Source organism: Carassius auratus, chromosome 3 (genome assembly GCF_003368295.1).
Source record: "Carassius auratus strain Wakin chromosome 3, ASM336829v1, whole genome shotgun sequence".
In the NCBI taxonomy this organism is placed as follows: Eukaryota; Metazoa; Chordata; class Actinopteri; order Cypriniformes; family Cyprinidae; genus Carassius; species Carassius auratus.
In genome coordinates this window covers 6544770-6571363 of record NC_039245.1, presented here as the reverse complement: position 1 = coordinate 6571363, position 26594 = coordinate 6544770, and the positions used below count along the sequence as shown (strand labels likewise).

Genomic DNA, 26594 nt, shown 5'->3' with positions numbered 1-26594 from the left:
TCCGACACAGTGTAACGAGGTGCTCCATCTATTTCGCTCAGGCATTCCTGCCATCGATTATTGCAAATTTAGGTGGTATGAATATAAAGTTTCTTACCTCTGTCGCTGTCTTCACTGAAAAGATTCCGCTGTTTGTTTAGCTGCCTTACACTGTGGGATCAGTGAGAGATACAGAAAGAGAATGGGAGGGGGAGTGAGAGAGTGAAGCTCGGGGTAGACCCCTCCACACTGGGATGATGCCACTCCTGCGTGATTTCAACCGCAATATGCAGCCACCCGTTATGTTTGGTTGCTGCTAATATTTTTCAAGTGAACGCACGAAATAGATTCTTTAGGTAGTACTTTACAATATTAACAGACTTTAATGCATTAACTAACATTAACTAATCGAACATAATTGTAAAGTGTTACAATTACTTGTTAATAATAATAATAATAATAATAAATATAAATATATATATATATATAGTACAGTATATATACAGGAACAGTAAAGACAAAATTGTTCTTTTTGCTTTGGAGTCAAGAAATCTGTAAATCTGATGTAAGCAAAAGTATTGGAATAGTTTCCTCACAGGTCTTTCTAAGTGTTCAGCTGTGTCCTGTTGCATTAATTCTTCAGATATTAAAAGGGAAAGTATTTTATCAGTTATATCCATTGCTTCTGCATTCTAGGTCTTGCATTCCATGATGACACAAACCAGGATGAAGCCGAGGAAGCCGACTCTGAAAGAAAAGCAAGCAATTTGGATGCTAAAAGAAAAGAGGAAGTCAATTAAAACTATAGGAAAATCAAAGGGCATGGAGAAATCAAGAGTTTGGAAACTATCGTTGACATCAGCAATCAACGATGACCTGATCGGCTGAGAAAAACAACAGTAGTTGACGACAGACAAATCATAAAAGCTGTGCAAGTGAACCCTAAAATACATGTCTGTAAAAATCACCAACAACTTTCAGAAAGCTGGGGTGATGCTCTGTCAATCTACAGTCCACAGGAGAATTTGACACAGAGTTACAGAAGCTAGATGCAAACCTCTCATCAGCACCAAAAATAGAAAGGCAAGATTCTTCACAAATGTGAGCCAGTAGAGTTTTGGAACTGAGTTGATGGACCATTGAGACAAAGATTAACCTTGATCTAAGTGATTGGAAATCAAAATTGTGGAGAAAAAAAAGCGAAACTGCAAATGACTCTAAGCATACAACCTCATCTGTAAATTGCCCAAATCAATCTCCAGATTTTAATCTGATTGAACATTAATTTCGCCATCTGAAGAGGAGACTAAAGACAGAAACTCGCCCAAAACAAGTAACAGTTGGAATTGGCTGCATTAAAAGCTGGGTAAATAATTTCAAAGCATAAGACCAAGAGTCTGGTGATGTCTATGGGTTGCAGACTCACTGCTCTGATTGCATGCAAGGGATCTGCAACTAAATATTAGCTTTCTATCTTTTACATCTGCCTTAAATTTAACTGTTCCAATACTTATGCTCACATCAAATAGTGGGATGAACTCTAAAAGTGCTGTGCTTTTATTTGGTAAAACATGTATGTGTTGAAAGACCTAATAATAAAATGATTTCCTCAGCAACACTCTTGACTGACTGGACATTTTGAGCCTTAGTTCAAGCGTTCTCTATTGACTCTATCCATCACTGCTACAAGAACACGTTATTTTAACGATAACGATAATTAGACAATATTATGCTTAGTGTGTTATATAGTGCTGATATCTTAAGGACTACTGTGGACAGCTCACCACCTTTTTGATATTCTGCATATTCCGTGGTGATCAGTTCACACCAGTGATAGAAATGAATCTTTTCCGATAAGTTTACACGGATTAATCTTTGCAATGCAGAGAAAACAAAAGCTACATTTGGTATTTAGATGCATTTAATGCAGGAACATGGATGCATTTAACCTGCAGTACACTTAAACATAAAACATTGAATACAGGATATTTGAAATTATAAAAAAAAAAAAAATAAATAAATAAATAAAACAAAAAAATACTTTTAAGGGGCCTTATGAAGTTTATTTTGTTTAAGGTTAAAAAAAAAAACCCTGTCTTTTTATGCATTGCATTGCATATCGTGCTGCGTAAACATAAAACCAAGTCTGCATCTGTGATCAGAGAAGCAACAACAACAAGCCTACTCTAAACTGCTTAAAACTCCCGTTTGAATCATCAGTGGCAAATCCTTTACATATGAAAATGTACTTACAGGCTGTGATTCAGAAGCACCAGACTGTCCTGCAAAGTTAGAACTGCCCCACAAGCCATTTTAGGAGGGCGTGATTGACTCTTAACTTTTATAAATATCTCTTTGGATTTTAGACTTTAGTCTTTGAAACGTTATAGATCTTCTTTATGCACCAAGAGCTTGTAACACTCCAAAGAGAAAGGAAAATTGTAAAGGGGTCATATGATGCGATTTCAATGTTGCTCAGAGAGTAAATTGGAATTCTGTTAGTTGGTGAAATAGAGCAAAAATAGTCAGTAGTTTGTCTAAAATGTGTCTTAATATTAAATTCTTGTTTATTTAACTGCTGTATAAAATCAAAATCGCATTTATAATCATGTTGCTTTTTGGTGGAAAACATCAGTCCTCTTGTGATACTGATTAACTTAGTTTTCCTGTAGCTCAACTGGTAGATTGTTAACATATCATACCAACTTTATTTGACCAACTTTGGATTGTTGGGGGTTTGATTCCCCGGGAACACATGATAGGGTAAAAAAATGTATAGCCTGAATGCACTGTAAGTCACTTTGGATAAAAGTGTCTGCTAAATGCATACATTTTATTTTAAAACTATGAAATTGTATAAATTTATAAATTTCTGCCCCCATATCTTACATTTTGTGATCATTCTAAATGCATTTTAATAAACTGAATCATGCAGTGAAAGAACACAAACTGGTCTAACCTACTAGATTTTCTACTTTAGCTAACTTACACGGTAGCTCTCTCATGAGTCATGTTAGCCAGACAAATTAACTATTTGCCTTTTGTGTTTTGGATAATTATCTGTAAATCTGAGGCACAGGTAGCCTAGTCTTTTGTTCATCACCACTCACCTTCACACCAAGACAAACACAACTGGAAAGGGAGGGAGGGCTTCACTTCTTCACTTCTGCAGCTCTCTGCCTGTCAGTGATGTGCTGATCAATATGTGCTACACTGCTGTGCTGCGTGGAGACGCGGAGGGAGAAAGGCATCGGAACTCGACAGACCCTCTGTTCCATTTGGAAGGGCACATCCCTATGCCCTAATCCCTTGAAAGGATTTATCCTCCGGAGTGAGAGCTTCGAAGGGTGCAGGGGACCAAACAACTGTTTCTCGAAGTGCCCTTCTGCGTCATAATCACGTGCTCATGCAAAGAATCTGTGCAAAGTATTATGGGAGCCCAAAGTGTCCATCAGTTGTACCCTTTGAAAACCTTAATTCTGAAGGGCCCTTTGAAGTGGCCAGGTTTGAGCACTTTGGTTTGGAATGACCCTTCACTTTGGCGGCCATGAGAGTCTCAACATTTCCTAAGCCGACCTGATATTTAAAAAAAAATTAGTGACATGACATACAGCAAAGTATGGTGACCCATACTCAGAATTCGTGCTCTGCATTTAACCAATCCAAAGTGCACACACACAGCAGTGAACACACACACACCGTGAACACACACCTGGGGCAGTGGGCAGCCATTTATGCTGGGGCACCCGGGGAGCAGTTGGGGGTTCAGTGCTTGGCTCAAGAGCACCTCAGTCATGGTATTGCCGGCCCGAGACTCGAACCCACAACCTTAGGGTTAGGAATCAAACCACTAGTCCACGACTTCCCCCTTGACTTTTATTTGTTTGACAGGGAAAGCTGTGCTCAAACAGAAACACACACACAATACATATTAATTTATTTACAAAGAAAAAAAAAAAAAACGAAAAAAGTGCAGGTGCTCAAGCCCACTTTGATGTGTGCATGTGCCTGCTATTGACATTATGCCATGTGCATGCCTGCTGAGAGCTGGACTCTTAATCAATCCAAAGAGGGAGAACAACATAGTATGGTGACTGTATGTTTGTTATGTGTTTATATTAGTGATGACATTCTTATTCACCACAGTTAAAGCTGTCAGAGAGCCAATACAACAACAGTGATGCATGAGAGAAGAAGATAAGTTAGAAGATGCCTTGTTAGATGATCTTAAAGGGATAGCTCACCCACACTCTCAAAAGTAAAGTTTCCAGAATATGTTTTGCAGAGATAGAAGAACTATTTTGGGTTTCTTAAAGAACATTTTAGTAAATAGATCTTAAAATAACCTCTTTTTATAATGATCTATATATATATATATATATATATATATATATATATATATATATATATATATATATATATATATATATATATATATATATATAAAAAGATCATTATAAAAAGAGGTTATTTTAACATATACATAACATATATATATATAACATACAGGACTTTTTTCCACTTTACACAACCTATTCTAATGGTCCCGTATCTGTTAAATGTTTATGGAACCATAGATGGCAATAAAGAAACTTTGTTTAAGTGTGGATAATTTTGTCATCATTTACTCACCTTTGTGTTGTTCCCAAACCTTTATGAGTTAATTTCTTCTGCAAAGCACAAAAAAAGACATTTTGAAAAATTACTGAATTCACTGATTTTGTCCATACAGTGAGAAAAACAACACAAAATAACAACTGGGACATTTCCACAAAACAACGAATAACATGAATAAGGGTGAATATATGATTTTTAGCTGAACAATCCTTTCAAAATGTGTGCCTCGAGTCTGTTTAATAAATTTGAACATGTTGGAACCCAGAAGTAAGCAATAGAGATATTTGGATGAACTATGAAGTGATCCTTTGGAGAGCTGACTTAGACCCCTCTAAGATGAGAACATTTCAAGCTTCTAAGTGAACACAAAATAACACATTTGCTCACAGTATTGGCAGAGCTAAGACTGTAGGTTCTGTAAGCCGTCTTTTTCCTTCCAACTTGTTAAATCCAATGAAGAAACGCGAACGGGTTTACTAAATAGCAACCCCCAGCCTCCCCAACTCACGACTCAAGTGCTGCAGCTGTGTTCCCATGGCAACGTGCCGCAGAAGTGAGGCATGCTATGAGCCAAGGTAGAGCGAAAAAGCTTAAAAAAGGCAGATCTTTCGTCTAATCTCACACTCTCACTCCATCCCTCCATTACTGTCAGTCTCCAGTCTCTCTCGTCCATCTGTGGGAGTGGCGGAGGCTCAGACACAGTGCTTTCATAAACGGCGACCAAACTATGTGTAAAACGGGCCAACAAAATACTAAAAACGTACAATGCTGACGTACAAAGGTCTTATTTTTTGTTGAGTGAGGAGTGCAGGAGGGATTTCTTGGAGAAAGAACATCATGTTCCTGTCTTTCACAGAGGAACTTAGAAATTCACTTTGAAAATGGAGACCAGGGTAGAGGAGGAAAGATGAATAAATGATGGCGTGAATAAATGAACATGCTGGGATGAGTAGCAGCGGCTGTTGATAGACTACAGGCTTCTTCTGTGGTGGAAAACTCACCCGATCCCTTGTTCATTCTGTTCTCATCCATTCAACAAGCACCTCCTTCTCAGAAATCGGAACACTTGTGAATTTTAACCAACAAGTCCAGCTCACACCGCTCGCTCCATCTGTCTGAATGGCTCTGAGTGCTTGTTTTTCTCCTTTAAAAGGTCTTCAGGAGTTGAAACATGGTATTGAGGACAAATTCTGGGGTACACTAAATCTGAGAGCTTCATAAGTAGCCAAGAAACAGAGCTCCGTGACCTGAGCGTCTCCCTCAGTGCTTTCTGCCTGCTAAGGTGAATGGGAATTATTTACTTGTTTTATAGGCAGAATGCTCAGTAGCATCTCCCATCTGGCCCATCTTAGCCAGCTCTTAAATTCACACCAATCTTTCATTGTGGTACTTAATAGCTATGCTGAGTTCATTCTTGGAAAAAGGCTATTAGTTGTCTGCAGAATGGGAAGACATAATTAGCACTGAGCAGATACAAGAACTGTTTGGACGACTGATGTGAGGATATTTCAACAATCATCTGAGAATGGGAGGACTAGGAGAATTGGTTCATATTGAAAAAGCTTTGAAAAAGATTAAAAAGTAAACAGAAGCTGAATGTGTTTGTTTTCTAGAGCGGGAGGCCGCAAGGGAGTCTAAGGGGGTCTGTGAACAAGTTTTGAGAAAAACAGAGCAAAAATGTAAAAATAAATCAATAATGAAAATAAGTTCAAACTAACTAACTAAAAAGACAAATAATTAATTATAATAAAATAAATGAAAAAAGATGAAAATAAATTTAAATAAAGGAATAAATAATACATCTAACAGTAAAGTATTATAACGAGTAGACAAAAGTAATATTGCAATGAAATACAAGCTACTATTTTCTAAATAATATTTTACACGTTATATATATATATATATATATATATATATATATATATATATATATATATATATATATTAGTATCAGTACCTAGTATACATATTAGTACTTTTTGAAAACCACTCCAGTGACACCTTGTTTTCTGAGAGTGTATTAATTTGGTCTTTATTAACGAAAATATATATTATTTACCATTTAAATTGTGGGCCCTCACACCAGGGTCGTCATATTTGGGGGTCTATGGAATCTGAATATCAACAAATGGATCTATAGCTAACATATTTCTACAGATTATCAGGGTCTTTACATAACTCATATGACCCATAAAGTTAATTTATTCCTCATTCCAGTGCTGCACGTCAGCGGCTTAGTCACCAAGTTTCACTGTACAAATGCTGCCATCAAGTGGAGAGCAGAAGTAATCAATCAATTTCCTACTGTACTGTGTGATATGGCTGCCCTCAACTGAAGCGATTTCCCTCTTTACCCCTGCCATCTGTCAATTGAGGACTCTTTTCTTCAGACAATCTGTGCTCAAGCTGTGAATTAACTATGGGTGTCATTGTCATCAGGCAAACACTTCCACACGGCAGCTGCCGTCAGTGGTGACAAATTTACAGAAGTGAGTGTTTTCTGCAGATGCTAAAGCACACAAAAACGGTGGAGGCTGCTTCTCACATGGAAAAGAAGCACACATATAGCATATGACCAAACTACTAAAGTAACTAAAGGAGTGAAATATTAATAGTAACATAAAAAGCACCACAAAAACTAGTGATCAGTAAAAGAAATGTACTTGTAAACGTTAACACATTTGATATAAATATAAATAAACATATACATGCCGCTCAGTTTTTAAAATAAGCATTATCACATTACAAATTTATATAATATACATAGTACATAGGATGTAACATAATGACTGAAGGTCTCTGTAGTAGGATTAAGCTTGAAATAGGACTGAGATAGGAACTTAAGACACTGAACCCCATGATACTCGTGTAAATAATAACTCGTAATGAATTTTAGTTACAAATCACAAATCATTACTGAAATGCATAAGATGAAGTAAGAATACATAGGCTAGCATAAAGTGTAGATTTTTTTAGAGCTTCTCAAGGAGAAAAAAAACGTTCTGCATCCCAAGATACTGTCACTAGAGGGCAGTGATACTTTTTGTTTGAATTTTCCAATGTTTACATTTTACATCGTCACTTTCCACAAATAAATTACATACTTGTGGGTAGATTATGGGTACAAAATGGAAATTTTTTTTTTTTTTTTTGCAAATGGATATTTATGGTCAATTGAATTTTGAAAGTGTTTAAATCCAATTCAATAGAACAATATGATTAAACAGAAAAAAATTATTTACAAATATATATAAAATGAAAATGAAATTTAATCTGAACTGAGATATCGGTTAGAGCAATTGTTGGTTTGTAGTTATTTTTTATTTATTTTTTTATTATTAAGTTCTTTAAAAAAAAAAGCTCTTACAATGTCAACTGAACACATTAATCCTTACTATATAAAGTGGCAATTATGTGAAACACTACATGAGTTATCAAAGACTATGGATAATGTGTAAGAATCAGGGTCATAAATTACAGTCCTCGGGGCAAAAAATCTAATTGAAAGTAACAAAAATGATACAGAAGACAAATTACACCAGTTCTCCAGCTGACTAATGAAAATGTGTTCACCAAAAATAAACCCCCTCGCTTGAAAGGTTATAATGTGGGCATGTCTGGTTTCAGTGCTTCTGTACTAGTGGAGACAGAAGCATTAACGAAAAGAAAAGCAGTGTAATAATACACATACACCAATCTGGCAACCCAGTGATTTCACTTTCACCACATCGTGACTACGGAAGCCCGTGCGCACGTTTTTCAGACACACACATATGCAATTGGAAATGTAGCTCACCGGGGTAATGTAAGGACATCTATAGGGTCAGCAAGTGACGTCACGCTGTCGTATAGTTTTCCCTGTAAATTCAGACACATAGATGTATATGACCTGCAGATTTTGGCCTTGTTCACGGTGCGACCATACTTATATGGATTATTCGAGTTTACAGTAAGTATTTCATGCTTCACACTTAAAATGGACTGCTAAACAATTCTAATCAAGAATCGCCCACTAGCCTAATTGACGTTGTCAGGATTACACACACACACACACACACACAGACAGACAGACAGAGAGAGAGATTATACAATTAATTATACAGGAATTCTAATGAAATTTGTGAGAGATATCAAAAGCAAATGCGTTACGAATAACTACAGTAACGTTAATCCTTTAGCAACGCAGTAAAATTCTCAAACACTAAACGTCGATTTAAAAAAAGCTAACTTTATTTGATATTTCCGTTCACGTCGTCTCGAGCTCATGGTGTTCTCTTTGGGGATCTGTCTGGCCAGGCGTAGAGGCATGGCCTACTTTTTGCGCACGTATGGAAACGAGGCGGTGGCTCTTTTCGCTGTTGCTGTGCCAGCCTATGCGCAAATACATCTCGACGCTGGATAGGTCTCCTGGCATTGAGGCTGCGCCTGTGATGATCATGCGATTGAGTGACGATGGGGAGTCATGTCTAGTCTATGCATGATCAGTGGTTCTGCGCTCCATATCCCGCTGGAAAAAGAGTTCGCGCTCGATGGCTCTGCGATCGACTTCGCGCCTATGCCCACAATGAATGGCTGTTTCCAGCGCGAGACAGACCGAAAAGAGTGAAGGAGAGAGATCGCGTCGGACTCCATTGAAACACTTTGTAACGGCCTCCAGCTAAGGGGTGAGTATCCCTCCTTCGGATCCCCACAGTGGGTAATGTGAGGCTGCGTGACACTCGAACGGCTGTCCTGGCATTTTGGCTGAAATCTAGTAGCTTTGAGGTGTTTGGGGGCATTGTTTTGGGGGAAGGTGTGCGCTGGGGGATGGGCACAGACTAATGGTACCAACAAAAAGTTTAACCACTTCACCGACCTCACTGACATGGCTGAATGCGCATGCTGGCAGATGTTCCGGAGTCAGATCTGGCTAAATTAAAAACCCGATTTCCGGGATCTTTTTAATCTTCTTACCAAGAGGCTTCTATTTATGCATTTCATTTGAAGATAGCACTTTGAGCGTGATTGATGTTGTTGTGGCCGGGAGTAACGTTAGTTCAATCATTTTCTTATTGGCGGAGTCTGCCCCCCACCCCCCTACTGTCAGCGCTGGTTCAGTCTGGCTCGCCCCCAGTGCGTGCATTTGTCCCGGGATGACCTGTTGATGTCTGTGAAATAAGATAAGGTGGGGTATCCGAACTCGCGCGGAATCGCCATGGAACATTAACTTTGAAATTCCGCGACAGAAAAGTATGCACTTGGCTATTTTAGGGATGCTAATACCGGCTGCTCATTGAATCGTTAGAGATTCTTGAGTGTTGCCGTTTAAACTGAGTGGCGTGGAGAACGGGGCGAACCCTCATTTCGGCGGTGCCGCGCTCGAGACGGACCCGTCTAGGCCCGAGGATGTAGGCACGAGCTCGCTCTCGGTGCGGTGCATTGGCAGAGACGGGACAAGAGCGGCAAACTTGCTCGTTTTGTGCGATCCTCGGTGCGTTGCGGCGCTTCCCCCCGCTGCGTCTGTGCTCGCTCGCATGTAGGTGCTGCATTTCTCACGGAGTGGCTCATAGTGGGCGCCTTTGCCATCGTTCTTCACCCCCTTCGAGGCCCGTGCCAGAGGAGAACTCCGGTCGGACGGGCAGATTGACAGACACACGGTTAACCTGCCACCGACACAACCTCATAACACTGTTGTACTGGCAGCTCTGGCGGCCAAAGGTTTGCTCTTTATTTACTTCTTCATCACTGTGCTGCATTGTTGGATTAGTGTTAGTTTATGTGTCGGCGTACGGCTAGTGGTTTCCATCACACAGGTTTGGCATCACAGTATTAGACCGGTTTCTGTTTTTCTTTGAAATGTATCAGTGGTTCTCAATTGGGGGCCTGCTAGGGCACTCTGTAAACTTCCTAAGTGGGCCTCAATCATGTTATATTCAAGAATTTTATTAAATAATGAAATGTTTCTTTGCTTAGAACAGATATTGTAATAAACATGTAAATGTAATATAAATAGTGTAACATGCATCCTGTTACTCTAACAGACTGTATAAGTACTGTCCTGCTGTAACTTAGACAGGTTTTTAGTGCAGCATATGACATAGGCCAACAAAATTGACTTTTTTCACATTTTCTCACTCAAAATTCCTACATGAAACACTCAAGTGTCTGTGTGTTTTTTTACTCTTCATACATGTTTGCTTATATTTCCTTTACAAAAAAAAAGTTATAGGCCACCTAAGCAGAATAGCTCTGTAGCACACAGGAAGCGGATTTATGTGTTTATTTTTTCTTTCCTTCAAGAAGGCACATTGTGGTAGTCTCCAAATCACCAAATGTGTAAATCTTTAGATGAATTAGGCTACCATGAATTATTTTTTATATATTGACAGCCACAGTGTATATTAGTAAAAGGGTGACAAAGCACCTCTGACTTTGACCATGGGGGACCTTGAAGTTACAAGGGTTGAGTCCCACTGAAAATTCTGTCACCATTTGCTCACCCTCAAGATGTTCCAGAACTTTTTTTTTGTTTTTTTTTTGACAAAAGAAGATATTTTGAAGAATGTTTGAAACCAAACAGGTGATGGTAGCCATTGACTTCCATAGTATAGTAAAAATACTGTGGAAGTCAATGGGGATCACAAACTCATAGAGGATTGGATCATGTAGAGGGTAAGTAAATGATGAAAGACTTTTCATTTTTGGGCGAACTGTACTGTTAATGAAAGAATTTGTCATTGAGAATAAGTGCTTGAAATTTCAGGAGTATGCCTGTTTAAAATAATATAGGTGTTATGATATAACTTTTTTCTCTGTGTTTTTACAAGTACATGTGATCGATGCTCCAACCTCATTTGTTATTGCATGTTGACTGTTTTAAAGTCTCATGCATATGGATTGGGTTGTGAATAAAGTCTTTAAAAGTTTGTGTTTCCCCCCTCGCACACCTAAGATGTCCTTCTCCTTCCCAACCCCCAGGGAAAGCTTCTTAAATAAACCCTGGGCCTCTCAGTGTGTATGTGTGCCACTGCTCTCTGGCCAACTGTAAACAAGCCGTTTTGTCTGATGTCTATGGCTTGTGTGTGTGCATGCAAGGGAGGGGGGAGCGAGCCTGGAGTCAGACAAAGAGGGTACTTCTTTTACCACGAACATCCTGTTAGCTCCGAATGATCAGATCAGATTCAGTGATTTTTAATGTGATGGCTTGTGTGGGATATGTGTGCCCAGATGTTCTGCCTGCCACTGTACAGCTAATCTTAATGTGTGAGGTATATCACATCAAAGTGTTATTCTGTCGTGCCGGTTGAGCTGACGTGGTTTGAGGGGTATTTTTACTTCACCAAATTATTGCTAAACAATAAGCCACAATTTTTGCACTGACGGCGAAATGTCAGTCTGTGCCTTCTCAAAAAGTTCTGCTACTTATTCTGCTGATTCGCAAAATCTCCCCCAACAAATGAGAGTGTATTTGTTTCTTAAATATAAGGGAGTTGTAAGCACTGCAGTTTTAAACTCTGTAGTAAAGTTTTAAACAGCCCATTTTATAGTAGAAAGTGCAGGTTAACCGTTTGTAATGAATTTCCCCAGCAGCAAGGCTGTGAGCTGTAATGATGGCTTTGCTCATAGTGTCACATTTAGCAGTAATAAGACTGACTCTAATGTCAGTCAAAGCCCATTGTTTTCCACCATCTTCCTCAACTGTGACCTCAGTCACTGGTTTAGTATCTCTCTGGCTCTCTCCCCCTCTTTCCCTCCCTGCTGTAGTATTGTAAAGAGTGCCATTTTATCTCTGTCTCAGCTGAATCACCATCTCATTCAGATTAACAGTCACATCCCGCTCACAGGATTTTCTGAGGCGGATCGCCAGCCCTCCTATTATTTTTTCAGAGTTTGCATGTTCTAGGCCCGTCTGCTAAAGGTGCCTACAGGCTCATTTCTGGGGTTTCATACATTTAATCTTTTAATGTAACAGTCTGTTGCCGGTAGCCATTTGTATCTTTGCAATAAATTGTCGGATTCAGTGTTATTTTACTGCTTTAAAAGCAGATGATGGTTGCAATGAGTCTTCAGGGATGAACTACTGTGCTGCTGAGAGAATGCTGCTGACAAAGATCTCTTTCTTCCTCTTCCATCTGTCTTTCCCTCCTTCTCTTCCTCCGGTGCTGCTCAGATTTGTCTGGTGGTGCTGGCCATAGCGCCATGGCTCAGACCCTTCAGATGGCGATCCCAAACTTCGGCAACAATGTCCTGGAGTGTTTGAACGAGCAGCGGCTGCAGGGGCTGTACTGCGACGTGTCCGTGGTGGTGAAAGGCCACACCTTTAAAGCCCACCGCGCCGTGCTGGCGGCCAGCAGCTCCTACTTCCGTGACCTTTTCAACAGCAGTGCGGGCAGCAAAACCCCTACGGTGGTGGAGTTGCCCCCGGCCGTACAGCCGCAGAGCTTCCAGCAGATCCTGGCCTTCTGCTACACCGGCCGCCTCAGCATGAACGTCGGAGACCAGTTTCTGCTCATGTACACGGCTGGCTTCCTCCAGATCCAGCAGATTATGGAGAAGGGCACGGAGTTCTTCTTGAAAGTCAGCTCACCCAGCTGTGACTCACAGGGCCTCCATACTGAAGAAACACCTCCGTCAGAGCCTCAGAGCCCCGTTACCCAGACGGCGACAGGTACAGCGGCTAATGGAGGAGGTGGGGTGGTGGCGACGGCAGCCAGTCGACCCGCTTCCTGCTTGACCCCATTGCCCCTTGTCTCTCGGGTGAAGACCGAGCAGCCGGAGGCTTCACCCTATTCAGTGGTTTGCACGCCAGTGGCAAAGCGACTCTGGGAAGGAGGCAATCGGGAAGGTGGTGGAGGCTCGGGTGCAGCCGGCGGAGGAGGGATGAGGAAGGCGGCTCGCTTTTCCCAAGAAATGGCACGTGGAAGTGCTATTCAGCAGCAAGGTAGCATGGGACTTGGTATGGGTCTTGGAATGGGCACAGGGGGTCACGGTGGGGGCAGCAGCACCAATGGCAACGGCACTAGCAGTGCCACCCCTGAAGGCACCAGCCCCGGTACCTTGAGTGCCTACACCAGTGATTCGCCCATCTCTTACCATGACGATGAAGAGGAAGAGGAGGCGGTGGATGACGGCACTGAAGAGCAGTACAGGCAGATCTGCAACATGTACACCATGTATAGCATGCTCAACGTGGGTGCTACGGGTGAGTCCAAATAACTGCTGAACACTTGAAATAATTTACTCAACCTCATGTTGTTCCAAACTTGTATGACTTCTTTATTTTCAATGGTAAAGAACTGGTGGAATTTTAAGTGTACTTGTCTTTTCCATGCAATTATCATGAATGTAGACCGAAGCTTTCAAGCTTCAGAAAAGATGCAAATGCACCATAGAAGTTAACCATATGACTCGTGCACTATAATACAGATTTTCTGAGGCCATACTAGGGTTGGGCAATATGGTGGAAATATTATACCACAATTTTTTTTTTTTTTCAGGAAAATCATGATTCATGATTTTATCACGATTCTGACATGTTGGTTTTACTATTTTGCAAGCTGTCTGAGCAGTACAGCCAAACTAATTGCCTTATTTTAAAAACAAAGCCTTACAAGGTAGCAAAATATAAAATGAAGAAGAATGCAGACATTTCGGCCAAAGTGGGCGAAGATAAAAAAAATCTTTGTCTGTCTTCTGTTGACCATAAAAGTTATTTTAAAGAATGTGGGTAACCAAACAGTTGCTGGTCTCCAGTGACTTTCATAGTATTTTTTTTTTCCTACTATCAAAGTCAGTGGGGACCAGCAACTGTTTGGTTACAAAAATTCTTCAAAATATCTTCTTTTGTGTTCAGCACAAGAAATAAATTAATACAGGTTTAGGCTACATGAGATTGAGTAAAAATGACAGAATTGAAAATTTTGAGTGGACTATCCCTTGACAAGCAGCAGCTATATTTAGTATAAGTCTGCTGTCTCTTTAAGAGTCTGCATCTGTTTTCCTCTCAACTGTTTTCTTTCATTTTAGAAATAACCAACTGTGCTTATATGTAAACTTTGTGTGTTTTTAACACTATTAGCACAATCAGATGCGAAAGAAAACTTAGTCAAGTAATCATGTGCTGTTTGACAGGCTTTTTAGTGCGCGCACACTTCAGGTGTATCGCATGTCAGAACATCACGCAAATGAAATGTTTAACTGGCAAGGCTTTAAAAGCACATGCAAATAATGTACTTTTGTGATTGTGAAGTGTAGTGTCCCATGAGTGTAATTCTACTGCTGAGTAACAATTGATGTGAATGTAAGTCACATTGTACAGTATATTGAGACCGAAGCGCCAGAACTGAAACTGATAGAATGTGCACTGTACAACGATACTACGATATTTTTTTAAAAGCAGATCGTGGAGACATTTGAATCATCCATGATCAAAAATCGTAATATCCTACACCTGTAAGCCATAGCATAGTTTTTTTTTTTTTTTTGAGAAATGGACTGAAAAAATATATCAAATGCATGCTATTAGTCTTACTTTGAACAATTCAACCGAGCATACGTTTCGTTCTTGTTTTGACCTTGTGGTTTTTAATCAAATTGTCATAACTCGTTCTTCTCTCTGGTGACGTAGTTAACTGCAGCTTCCACATCTCAAAATTCAATCAATAACCGTTAGAGAGAACAAAGTCCCCAAGCCTACATTTTCTATGTCGATAATTTGCAAGTCCCATTACAGATAAAAATATCTGCTGCTACTTTTTTCCACAGCTGAGTTATTATTCAGTTATAATCTTTTCCTTAACAGTTCTGATCAGGGAGTCAGTCAAATTCATATGAGTTATTCATCATTATGATCAAAGGAGTCCTTAAAAAGAATGATTGATCAACAGAATAAAGACACAAAAAGCCAGCTCCAGTCCATATTCATGATTGCATGGTAAATAAACAGCCAGAACATGGTTAAAATGTCTTCGTCTGGTTCCACTGAAGAAATTAGAAGCCCCACAGGTTTGATGATGACAGAGTTTTTAAGTTTTAAATTAGCACTTCCTGAACCAGCACTTCCTTTGATCCTCTATGTGTTGTAATGTATACAGCCTCATGCTTTTTTGGTTCCCATTTTAACAAGTTAACTAATGTCTGCTTTCTTTTATGCTTCTTAAATAAGAATATCGCCATAGCTAAATTCACGCTTTTTGTTAAATGCTTGTTTGGAGCTCACAAATATTTTGTCAGAAGTTCTTCTCATCTTCTCTCAGACGGCATGAAAACGCAGTGTGTTCTGAAGCCTTTTTTCACAGCTCTTTTCTTAGTCTTGGTCCCAAGAGCTTTGCATTATCTGTCTGTTTCAAAAGATTTGGGAAGTGGTTTAATCTTCACTGCTGTCTAGACTGCATGCATGGAGATTTTTGAATTTTTTTTTCTGTCTTCACACTCTAATCTTCATAAACTTCCATTCTCCTCATTTTCTTTCTCTTTTTCAGCGGGTGAACGTGTGGAGGCCTTGCCGGATCACTCCGAGACGCGGCCCAGGATGCGTGGCCGACAGGATCTTGCCTCTCTCCCCGCTGAGCTCATTGCTCAGATTGGCAACCGCTGTCATCCCAAACTCTATGAGGAAGGTGACCCTGCAGAGAAACTGGAGCTAGTTTCAGGTCTGAGTCTAATCGCATTGCGCTAATTAACAAAATGCAAGAGAAGAACCAAAGTATCATTTTTTTTGTTCAAGCCATCATCATATCACCTTGTATGGATTTCAAAAAAACATCTGCTGATAAATCAGTGTTTAAGTTAATCTATAGAAGGGAGGATAACCGGCATCATACAACTGAGTCATGTTCAACAGCCCATGAGAAGCAAATGATCTCTTGTGGTGATTGATAGGTCAACTGTGTTTGGAGGAGCCATGTTTTGGTATTGTGGTGTAGAACAGGTTTTGTTGAGAAACTAAGTTAATGGAGGCTTTTGTGAGCTGTAAAGCATGGCCTTAAGTGACTCTGAGCCATCCGACTGGATCTGTTCAGTACAAACAACAGAGGAGTTCCGCTAATCGCTGGAACTTTAAACAGCAGTCGCATATATAAACATGCAGCTCAAAGCGCTTTATAAATACGATAAAAGAAAGCATTCGGACAAGACCAAACATGAAGCAATATTAAGTGGAAAATAAAATGAGGAATTGAAACAGACGAGTAGACTAACGATAAAAAGTTGTCATTTAAAAGATGAACAAATACGAAGTGCTCGCGGAGTGAAAAGCAAAAATGTAAATGAGACAAAAATGTTAGATTAAGAGCAAGAAAATGGGCTTTCGAATTGTTTTGGTAAAGGTGTATGTTTTAATAAAGGTACCTCCCATGGATGCAGAATTAGATTATTTTGGACTATATACATTATTTAGACATAATAACCAACGTCTGTTAAATAAATGACATTTAAAAATGTTAACTGGAAAGCAGTTATTTTAAATAATAATTTTTCACAATATTATTATTTTTTACGGTATTGCCATAATACAGTCATGTATTTCATGTATTCATGTACAGTCATCTTATCCATTCAGAACGGAGTTTATTGTACTTTTTATTTGGAGCAATATTCTGTATTTGAAAAGTTGCATTTAATGAGTATTTGCAGTGAGCACATTATGCAGTAGAACAACAACCATATTTAATGAGGACGTAAGTGCAGAAAAGTTACATAAATAGAAAAGCAGTTGTTAATACAATAGTCAGCACTTAAACGTCACAAGTCTCAGTTAGCACTAACACGAATGATCTTTAGCACTAAAAAGGAAAGCTGAATTTCTCTCTGAGCTTTGTGTGATTAATATTCATTCAATTAGCATTCATTTTTGGGACTTATGCATTCATGCAAATCGATTAGTCACAAGGCATTTGTTAGATTTTCAATATGTATCTGCTTGTATATCTTGAGGACATGAATATAAAATAAGTTTTGCACCTTTTTAAATGAGATTGACGTATATTGTCCACAGGCACCAGCGTGTATATCTCACGAGCTCAGCTGATGAACTGTCACGTCAGTGCGGGGACCAGACACAAAGTCCTTCTGAGGAGGCTGTTGGCTGCTTTCTTTGACAGGTGAGTCTGGGAAACATCAAAGATGTCTTTCATAATAGCGGAACTGTATGACGTCTAACTTTCTGGTTCTGTATGATGTGCAGGAGCACTCTGGCCAACAGCTGTGGAACCGGCATCCGTTCCTCCACCAATGACCCCAGCCGTAAGCCACTGGACAGCCGAGTGTTGCATGCAGTCAAGTGTGAGTTCCCGCTCTTTTATATTATTTCAGCCAAGAATTAAAATTCTGTCATCATTTACTCACCCTCATGTTGATTAATTTTTAAAAATGTTTATAACCAGATAGCTGCTGCTAGCTATTAACTTCCATAGTCATTACAGCATAGTATTGCAATATTTTGCATGCCAATGTTGTATCGATACACAGACACTAAGTAAGATTCTTTTATCAGGGCCTGAATTATAAATGTGAGTTTGCATATGCTCCGTGCATAATATGGGAAAACCGACCAAATAAATTATTTAAATCTTTCATTCAGACTGTAATTTTTCAAACAGCACAAGTGAATAAATGCCACCACATGTCTATATTGCTTTTTTTGTTCTAAATATATCTGTATACATGTTATCGCAATACTCATCATATCGCAAAATATTTAAAATGGCAAAAATATTGAATTGGGATAACATCATGTTGTGGGTCCTTTGGTGATTCCAACTCTTATTGTGTACATTATGATAACTACAATTATACATTTTTAATCAATCAAATTCTGTGAGAAAGGGTTAAGTCCACTGCAAAAATGACAATAGCCCCTTTCACACAGTAATACCAGAAAATTGCAATAAAACTACAAAAATGTGCCATTCACACAGGCAACGACATTCTGTCTTTTTACCGATAAAGCACAATTCACACATCGGTTTCAAATTACTGGTAAATTCTGTGACATCATTAACCAGAAATGACCTCTAAACGGCTGCACCTCCCAGTGTTGTGTTTGTAAACATGGAGGGCTATATGAGGTCAGTGTTTTTGTGATGTTTTCATTTTTGTGTCAAACGTTCACATTCATGCAGCTGCTTTCAGCCCAGAGACATCACATTAGACGACTTCAAAATGAATTACACCGTGCAGAGTAAGTGCGTCAGAATAGTATGATTGGCCCAAAATAGACTAGCGTTCTTCATGGGTCTACTTGGATTCAAAAACCAGATTTCCGACCTGAGGGGGTTTGGGTCCAAAACTTTTACTAGTGCCTCAGACACCGGTCGGGTTCAGTATTCGCGGCCTCGGGTCTCAGGTAATTTAAAATAAATGTGCTTTTTCCAAATGGACACGATAAGACTGGAATTCTTTGAAACTATCACAGAAGTGTGCTTTCTATGTGAGGAGTGCACATCGAAAAGGAGCATTTGTTTGTAACAGAATTCACCTTATGAGATCCATCAGGAAAATCCACTATCAAACTATGACGTTTATTTTTAAAATCCATTGGTCACAATTGAAAGCCAAACTCAGAAATAACTTGTATCCATCAGGCAGGCAATAATATAATATAACAATAAATTAAATAAATCAAAGTACTGGAGAAGAGGCCAAATCAGTCAGCAGGATACCAGGATTTTTCTTTAATGACTGCGTGGCAGCAAGCTGTGCACACGTCAATGCTGTTTACATTAGGGTCCAGTCGAGTTCGAAAATAAATGCCATCAGACTTGGGTCTAATTTCATCTGATCTGTCTCAGGTCGGGCTTTTCTTTAAAAAAAATAATTTATGCACGTACAGATTTGTGAGCTGAGTGTTTAAACTGAGCAGATTACTGGTAATTAATTGGTAATGATACAACTTCTCATAGTGGTAAATTTCCCCCTTGAACGTATTTACATGTTTTTTGAAAAGGTGCTGTTCACACATGATCTCTTAAAAGTAATTTCAGGAGTTCACGCTTACATATAATTAGCTGAAGTATGGTATGCGTATTTGGCGTGTTGTCTGGGGAAAGGCTCCGAGCTCGGGAATGGCCCGAACCTAGAGTACCCCCCCCCTTCCTCGTCTATTTATAAAGTGAACTTGAAGTGAGGTGATAGGGTGGAGGAGGGATGCTGATAAACCGTCAATGGATAGAGGTAAATCAGCGATATTTATACTGTGGGATTGATTACTAGATTGTGGTCCACCTGTGTTGATTAGTATCTGACGCGCTCCTCCCGAATCTTGTTACGAGAACATCATTTACCAGAAAAGTCAGTATGTGTGAAAGGGGCTTATGACAAAGAGGAATGATGTTGTTGTAAACACTTCCAGATTTATTTTTTTAATCCATCTTATGAATGATCAAAACATTGACAGCCAATCTGAATCCACCCAGCATTTAAAGCACCAGGCCGCATACCTGAGCCCACACGTTTATAATAAACAGAAAGTTATCATGTGTTGGTGTGGACGCTGAAGGTTATCTTTAGGGGTGCTCCGATCACGATCGGCCGATCGTTATGCGCATCTCGTCAGTAAAGCCGGTTCTCTAATCAGCGGGCAAAGCCGTTGTTAATAGAGAAGATGCGCAAATCCACTTCATTTTCAGCGTTTATTGGCGCATCTTCTCCGTTAACAACGGCTCTGTGTAGTAACAGCTGCTCTATGTGAAATCACGCACCTGATGGAATTAACCGCTGATTAGAGAACCAGCTTTACTGACGAGATGCGCATTAACGATCGGCCGATCGTGATCGGAGCACCCCTAGTTATCTTTCTAGTTATGGTTCTTGGTGTGATCTGGTTTTTAGAAATGTCTCCTTCCCTTATGCCTACAGTTTACTGCCAGAACTTTGCCACCAGCTTTAAGGAGAGCGAGATGAACGCCATTGCGGCGGACATGTGCACTAACGCTCGGCGCGTGGTGAGGAAGAGCTGGATCCCCAAGCTGAAGCTACTGATGGCGGAGGGCGACGCCTATGCCAATTTCCTCCCCGACAGCATCAAGATGGAAGCGGACGGCCTCAGCGGTGAGCCTACCTTCGAGACGGCGAGCCTGGAGGGCGGCGCTTCGGTGGAGACCGGAGGATCCTCGGGCGAGTCTCTGCAGGGTGTGAGCGGAGATAATGGCACTTTGTTTCAGTGAGTGACCGGGCGAGGAAAGCCCTGCCCCATCCCCTCTACCGCCCCACCTCCTACCCACCTCCCACCCCGCTGCGTGACTCTAGGCACTGCTGCTTCTGCCTGGGATGGGAAAGGGAGAGTCGGGTAGGAGATTGGAGGAGATTGCACGGTCTAGTGTCAGGAGGAACACAAGGGGTTTAAGCCAGGGGCGACATTTTCTTTTCAATCATTTTTGTTTTTGCTGAATAACCCTCTTTTGCACAGAAGATCCCCTTTGCCTCTAGTCACTGATGCTATAGGAATGCATAAATAGGAAAAGTTATTGCGACGGGAGGTCCGAGGTTCCCTGATCTCACTCTACTGAATTTGAATGTATTAGTGTGTAGCACCTGGCTATGTCAGACTAGCCGATTGTATTTGGCCCAGGAGAGAGACAGGAAAAATGCTTGTCATAAGATCTGAAGGAGCAGCAGATGGAGAAAGTAGTGAGGGAGGAGAGGAGAAAGAGAAGTAGGTGGCATATTCCGTCTCTCGTTCTGTCTAAAATGGAAAGAATCTGATATCCTCCTCTCCTTCCATTCCTCCCAAAATATATGTGGGATCTTAGTCTGCCACGTTCTTTGTTTTTCATGTCGCCGTTTTCTCCTTTCCCCTTCTACTTGTTCCACTGTGTGATTTTGTATGAATCCAGAGTTGAAGAAAGCTGATTAAGGACTGTAAAGGATAAAAATATATTTATCTGCTCGCACCTTCAGAGCTCAAGAGAGAGGGATTGTTTTAAAATCTCTTTTTGTGTTTTAATTTTTTTTTTAAACCTTTTTTTTTTCCTTCTTAAATGTTTCTCGAGAGACACCTTGTTATTGGGCTTTAAATGGAAATTGTGAGAAAAAAAAGACTATTTTTGCAAAAGAATTATCTTGCATTTCAAAGGCTTGGCTTGTATCTCGATCACGATCGTGTCCGTAGCTGAATTCGATTGGCCGTTTTTACCAGAGACGTACGATTTGCGGCCCTCAACGATTAAAGGGATAGTTCATCCAGAAATGAAAATTCTGTCATCATTTACTCACCCTCATGTTGAACCAGACCTGTATGACTTACTTTTCTTTTGAAAGAACAAAACACTAGAGAAGGTTTTATTTGTTTCGTTTTTTTTATTCAATGAAAGGCCATTGGGACTCAGTGTTGTATTGGACTTTCATTATATGCACGTAAAAGTGTTCTTTAAAAATATCTTCTTTTATGTTTCACGGAAGAAATAAATTCATACAGGTGGGAAAAGACTCAAGGTTAAGTAAATTATGACCGAATTGAATAAACCATCCCTTTAAGAGAAACAAATAGTGTAGGACAGTTATCCCCTAGTTATCGCACACAAGCACGCTTTTACAGCCCAGGGGGAAGGGAGATTGTGCTTCTTATTGTTAGTCACTTTACTGTCTTAAGGTTTGGGCCTGACTTACTTTGTGTGTGTTTGAGAGCGGAGGAGGGTTTACATTGCCTGTGTCCCAGGAGAGGAGGAGCAGAATGATTAAGTCTCTCCATGTTGCCCATGTCCCTGTTTGGGCAGCTGTGTGTGCGTGTGTGTCTGTCTGTGCTCGCTTAGGCAAGCATGTCTGTGTCCGCACAAGTCACCATCTGTATACATTCCTTGCACATAGTTGGCACTCTGTCTTTGCATGTGGGTGATCTGTTGATTGGGGGATTTAGGCTATGATTGTTTCTGCGTTTATTCGCTTTTAAGGAAATTCGCCTGTCTGAGGGTTTGCCGTAACCTGTGTACTTTTGCATATCCCACATTTCCATGGGGATTTGAATGGGATTGCATGTGAAGTCTTAATGTGTGCTCAGGCATGGGTTTTAAACACACATGCCTCACGAAAACAGAAATTCGATACCGTAGGCTATTTTAATATTTCATGCCGAGTTATTAACACCATGAGTGTTTGTTTGTTTTTGTGCGTCTGATCTCCTGGGACACATACAGTAACTGCCCCCTTTTGACAGAGGAAATGGACCTCTTTGCACCTTTTCATAGACTGAACTAGAGCTTTTTGCACCTTTTTTGTAGAGGAGAGTGGTGGATTGTGCACCTTTTTTTGTAGAGTGTAATCGATGGTTTTTGGACTAAACTTCATGGATGTGTATGCGTCGGTATCTGGCCCGGAACAGAATGCACGTCTGCGTCTGCGGCCAGCCGTGCTGAATACTGATGTAAATAATGAAGAGACTGTTGTCAGATTTTGACCACGTTTTTTAACAGGTCACTCATCTTTTTAATTGATGGCTTGCATTAGGTCTTTCACCCCTTTTGGTTTAAGCTCATGTTTTTTAGTTTTTTTTGCATAACCAAGTCTGGCTTACCTGCTGTTTGTATATTTGAAAATTGTTTAGTTTTTTGTTTGTTTTGTTTTGTTTTCTGGCTTAAGAGCCGTAGCAAATAAAGTGAACTCCTGGCAAGTTTACTTACTAAATGCAATCTGGTTCAGGTCTGACCGGCGACCTCGTTTCATTTATTTTCTTTTTTTGGACCAGAAAACAATGATGCCTCTTGTGTAGAAATGTATAACATTCGCCAAGCCTGCAAAATCAACATCTGGGAACGTGCATGCATCCATCTCCTTCTCAGTTTTATTTCTCCATTCTTTTAGCAGACCACATGTACTGTATTTACTTTTCAACTACTACTACTAATTCAAGGTGAAAGAGTTGACTTGCCAAGTTTTTTAAGGATACAATATAGAGTTGTTTGACTGATGATAGAGTACTGAGTATTTTTTCATTTCTTTTTATTGACTAATGTGCTGGGAAAGTGGGGGCCATGGTGAGCGACGTACTGGTGCTATGTGTGCTATTCTTTAGATGTTAAAGGCCTGCTGGGTCACTGGTGCCTTTTCAGGAGGACTGCGGGAGACTAACTGCGTGTGTATCTGGGTGGGGCGCGGAGCGGCAGTGCTCCTCTCTCTCCTCTAGCCAGCTATGACTGTGCCAGTGTTTATGCGTCCTCCATTTTGATGGCACAGATCACATATGCTGCATGTATCGCTGGAGAGGAACTGCTGTGTCTATGCGACACCCGCTGTCTGTGTGTTGCTACTGCAGCTTAGATTTACTACTTAGTCAACACCAAGGGGGTGTTCATGCCTGAGAAAGATGACTCTTGATGGTCACAAAAAAATGGCCTTTTTCTTACTAAGAAATTGAAGGTGATGTATACATTTTTTTTTGTTGTTGTTTAAAATACTGTAAGTAAGCCAATTCTAAGGTTGATTCTGTCCTGTAAGGTGTAATACTGTGGCTCTGTGACGCTAATGAAAAGTTGCTCTGTTTGTTTGAGCATCACAACCAGCCTGAGAGAGCATCAACCCATGGAATAAGTTTGAAATAGTTATTTTTGCAATTCCGTTTTAAATGACACACCTCACCTCTAAAGGATTTATTTTTTATTTTTTTTTATTTAGCCTCACCTGGTATGAAAGGTTTGTTAAGGAAAGTATGTAGTGGGAATGAAGGGCCCAGTGTTGATCAAAAAAGGCCGGGATGTCCATATCACGCTGCCTATCTGTCTGCTCTCTGTGCCCGAGTAAAGCACCTTTTCTGGGGTTTGCGTTCATAGACGTGCTCCTCAGCACCTTGCAATTCACTCTGACTGTGTCACGGAGTGCGGAGAGCAGATAGATGGCAGACGCCTGAGCGGGTGAGAAAGAGCATGAGAGTTGAACTGCCCATAAGTCTTGTCATTCTTTTCTGGTAAAACAGTTTGTTGGGTTACTGTACATTGTAGATTATTGTGAATTTGTAACCTGGTGGATCGCTGACAGCATGCCAGAGAGAGCACAGAAGCAATGTATTAAAAAAAATTTTTTATAACCTACTGTCTCTCCTCTCTGCAAAGGCAGAAACCAGGCCCGTCTGTATCGGAGCGATGGACTGGCTGTATTTTGCAGGTTTTCCTTTAGCTTGCAGTTTTCACTACGTTTTTTGTCAACCTAAGCCTCTTTACCCAGAATGCAGCACTGCTATTCCACTCTAAATAACAGACATACCACATAAAGATACTCTCACCTCTTTCTCTGCGTGTTGCGTTCTCTTCCAGCACACCCAAACACTCTGCTTTCAGTCTTTCCCTGAAATGAGATTATGATGATTATAACCCAACTTTGCAAATGTTTTGGTAAAGTAACGTGTGATAGCTGGAGTAATTGACATCCGGACATGTTATCACAAATTACAGAGAAATACAGACAGGATGGGGGATGACCTCAGCTCGCTTGAAAAATCCAAACAAAAAACTGGTTGTGAACCTTTTTTTACGATGCAGTGTCTCACTTTCTATGACTACATCCCTATACAAATCTATATACTGTATATTACATAGAAGCACTAATGAAGTTTGATTGTTAGTCGTGCACTCTCAGCATGAGTTGTAACCCATCCCCAGCTGTGCTCATGCAGTGACCCTGTAACGCCAGTGCTCATCCACTCCATTCTGTCTGTGTTCAAAGTGCCAATAACTTTGTGAATCCCTAACTGTGACCCAATATTATAAAAAGTAATTGCACATTAACTACTGTAAAAAATGAGTAAGAGAAAAGTCAAAGGATACAGCTGAATATCTTAATAAAAGTTTGTAACAAAGGATTGTGTCTTTGGCTCTTTGTTGGTGTATTAAAGTAGCCTAATACTTAACTTTTTTTTCTTCAATACCTACATTATACTATGTAGGTTTTTGCTTAATTTGAGATGTTAAAAAAGGAAAACGAAAAATAGGAGTGTCAATAAAAACATTTAATCATTCTGAAGTGAAGTGTGGCATCCCATACTCTGAACTTGCATTTAACCCAACCAAGTGCACACACACACCCACACCCGGAGCAGTGGCTAGCCATGTGCTGCAGCACCCAGGTTCAGTGCCTTGCTCAAGGGTCTCACCTCAGCCATGGCACTGAGGGTGGAAGAGAGTGCTGGTTATTCACTCCTCCCACCAACAATTCCTGCCTGACCTGAGATTGGAACCATGACCTTTGAGTTACTAGTCCGACTCTCTTACCATTAGGCCATGACTGCTGTAATTTTAATTCAAGATTTACTTGGGAAACAAATTTTTTTTTTTTTTAATTCTTGAATTCTTGAAAAAAAAAAAAAAAAAGATCTGGCAATAGTGCAAGAACAGTAAACATAAGTCTTACTTTCTAGAAGAAGAATTATCTGGCTATGGGATAAGGTAAATATTTTTGTTTCTCCAAAGAAACTTATTTTCATAAAGACATATGATGTCATTTTAAGACATTTTTACTGGGAAGCAAGAGAAAAGTACTGAGTAAGAAAATAATTGTGCCGTGTAACAGTTTTAGCATTTTAAAGTATTAATAATGCTGATATAGCCTGTATATTGTGCTGTAAAACAATTAATCGTGATTAACTGCATCCAAAATAAAGCTTTTTGTTTACAATATATATGTATGCGTACTGTGTATATTTATTATTATATGCATGTAAATATTTCAGAAAAATTTGTTATTTTTATATATTAAATATATGTATTCATAATATAAATTATATTAAAGTAATTATAGATGTAAATACGTGTAAATATTATCAAAATATATAATGTGTGTATTTAAATTGCAAAGGTTTACTGCAGATAACACCAAAAGACACTATTAAACTGGAGCCGAGTGAACAGATTTTCTCCTACAGCTAGACTCTTACCTCGAAATAACTAATTGTTCTCTTTCCATATTGTTATCAGGCTATTCTGTATTATCATGCAGACCTTAGGTGGTTATTAAGAGCTTTATTGAGACCTAACCACAGAGAAATGTGTGGAACTTATGCAACCTTTCTTCAACACAGCCTGCAAACCAGAAACCGAGTC

General features: G+C 39.9%; 2 protein-coding genes across 5 annotated transcripts in view; one reads left to right on the top strand and one right to left on the bottom strand.

The window, feature by feature from the left end:
• LOC113045261 (protein phosphatase 1 regulatory subunit 29-like) overlaps positions 1–327 on the bottom strand; it is a 92504-nt gene extending 92177 nt beyond the window's left edge. Inside the window, exon 1 of the mRNA XM_026205511.1 lies at positions 98–327. The gene's annotated coding sequence lies outside the window, so the exon portion shown is untranslated. The remainder of the gene's footprint in view (positions 1–97) is intronic.
• Positions 328–8403: 8076 nt separating this feature from the next.
• LOC113045239 (nucleus accumbens-associated protein 1-like) lies at positions 8404–25355 on the top strand. Of its 4 annotated transcripts, none has more exons than XM_026205493.1 (6): positions 8404–8545; positions 12746–13777; positions 16056–16226; positions 17570–17675; positions 17759–17856; positions 20431–25355. In XM_026205493.1, exons 2-6 carry the CDS (start codon positions 12775–12777, stop codon positions 20736–20738), a joined length of 1686 nt encoding a protein of 561 aa, XP_026061278.1. In that variant the 5' UTR covers positions 8404–8545; positions 12746–12774; the 3' UTR covers positions 20739–25355. The 4 variants fall into 4 exon arrangements, with proteins under 4 accessions (XP_026061278.1, XP_026061260.1, XP_026061268.1 ...); XM_026205475.1 differs by lacking the exon at positions 8404–8545 and adding an exon at positions 8667–9260; XM_026205483.1 differs by lacking the exon at positions 8404–8545 and adding an exon at positions 9284–10293.
• The last annotated feature ends 1239 nt before the right edge of the window (positions 25356–26594 follow it).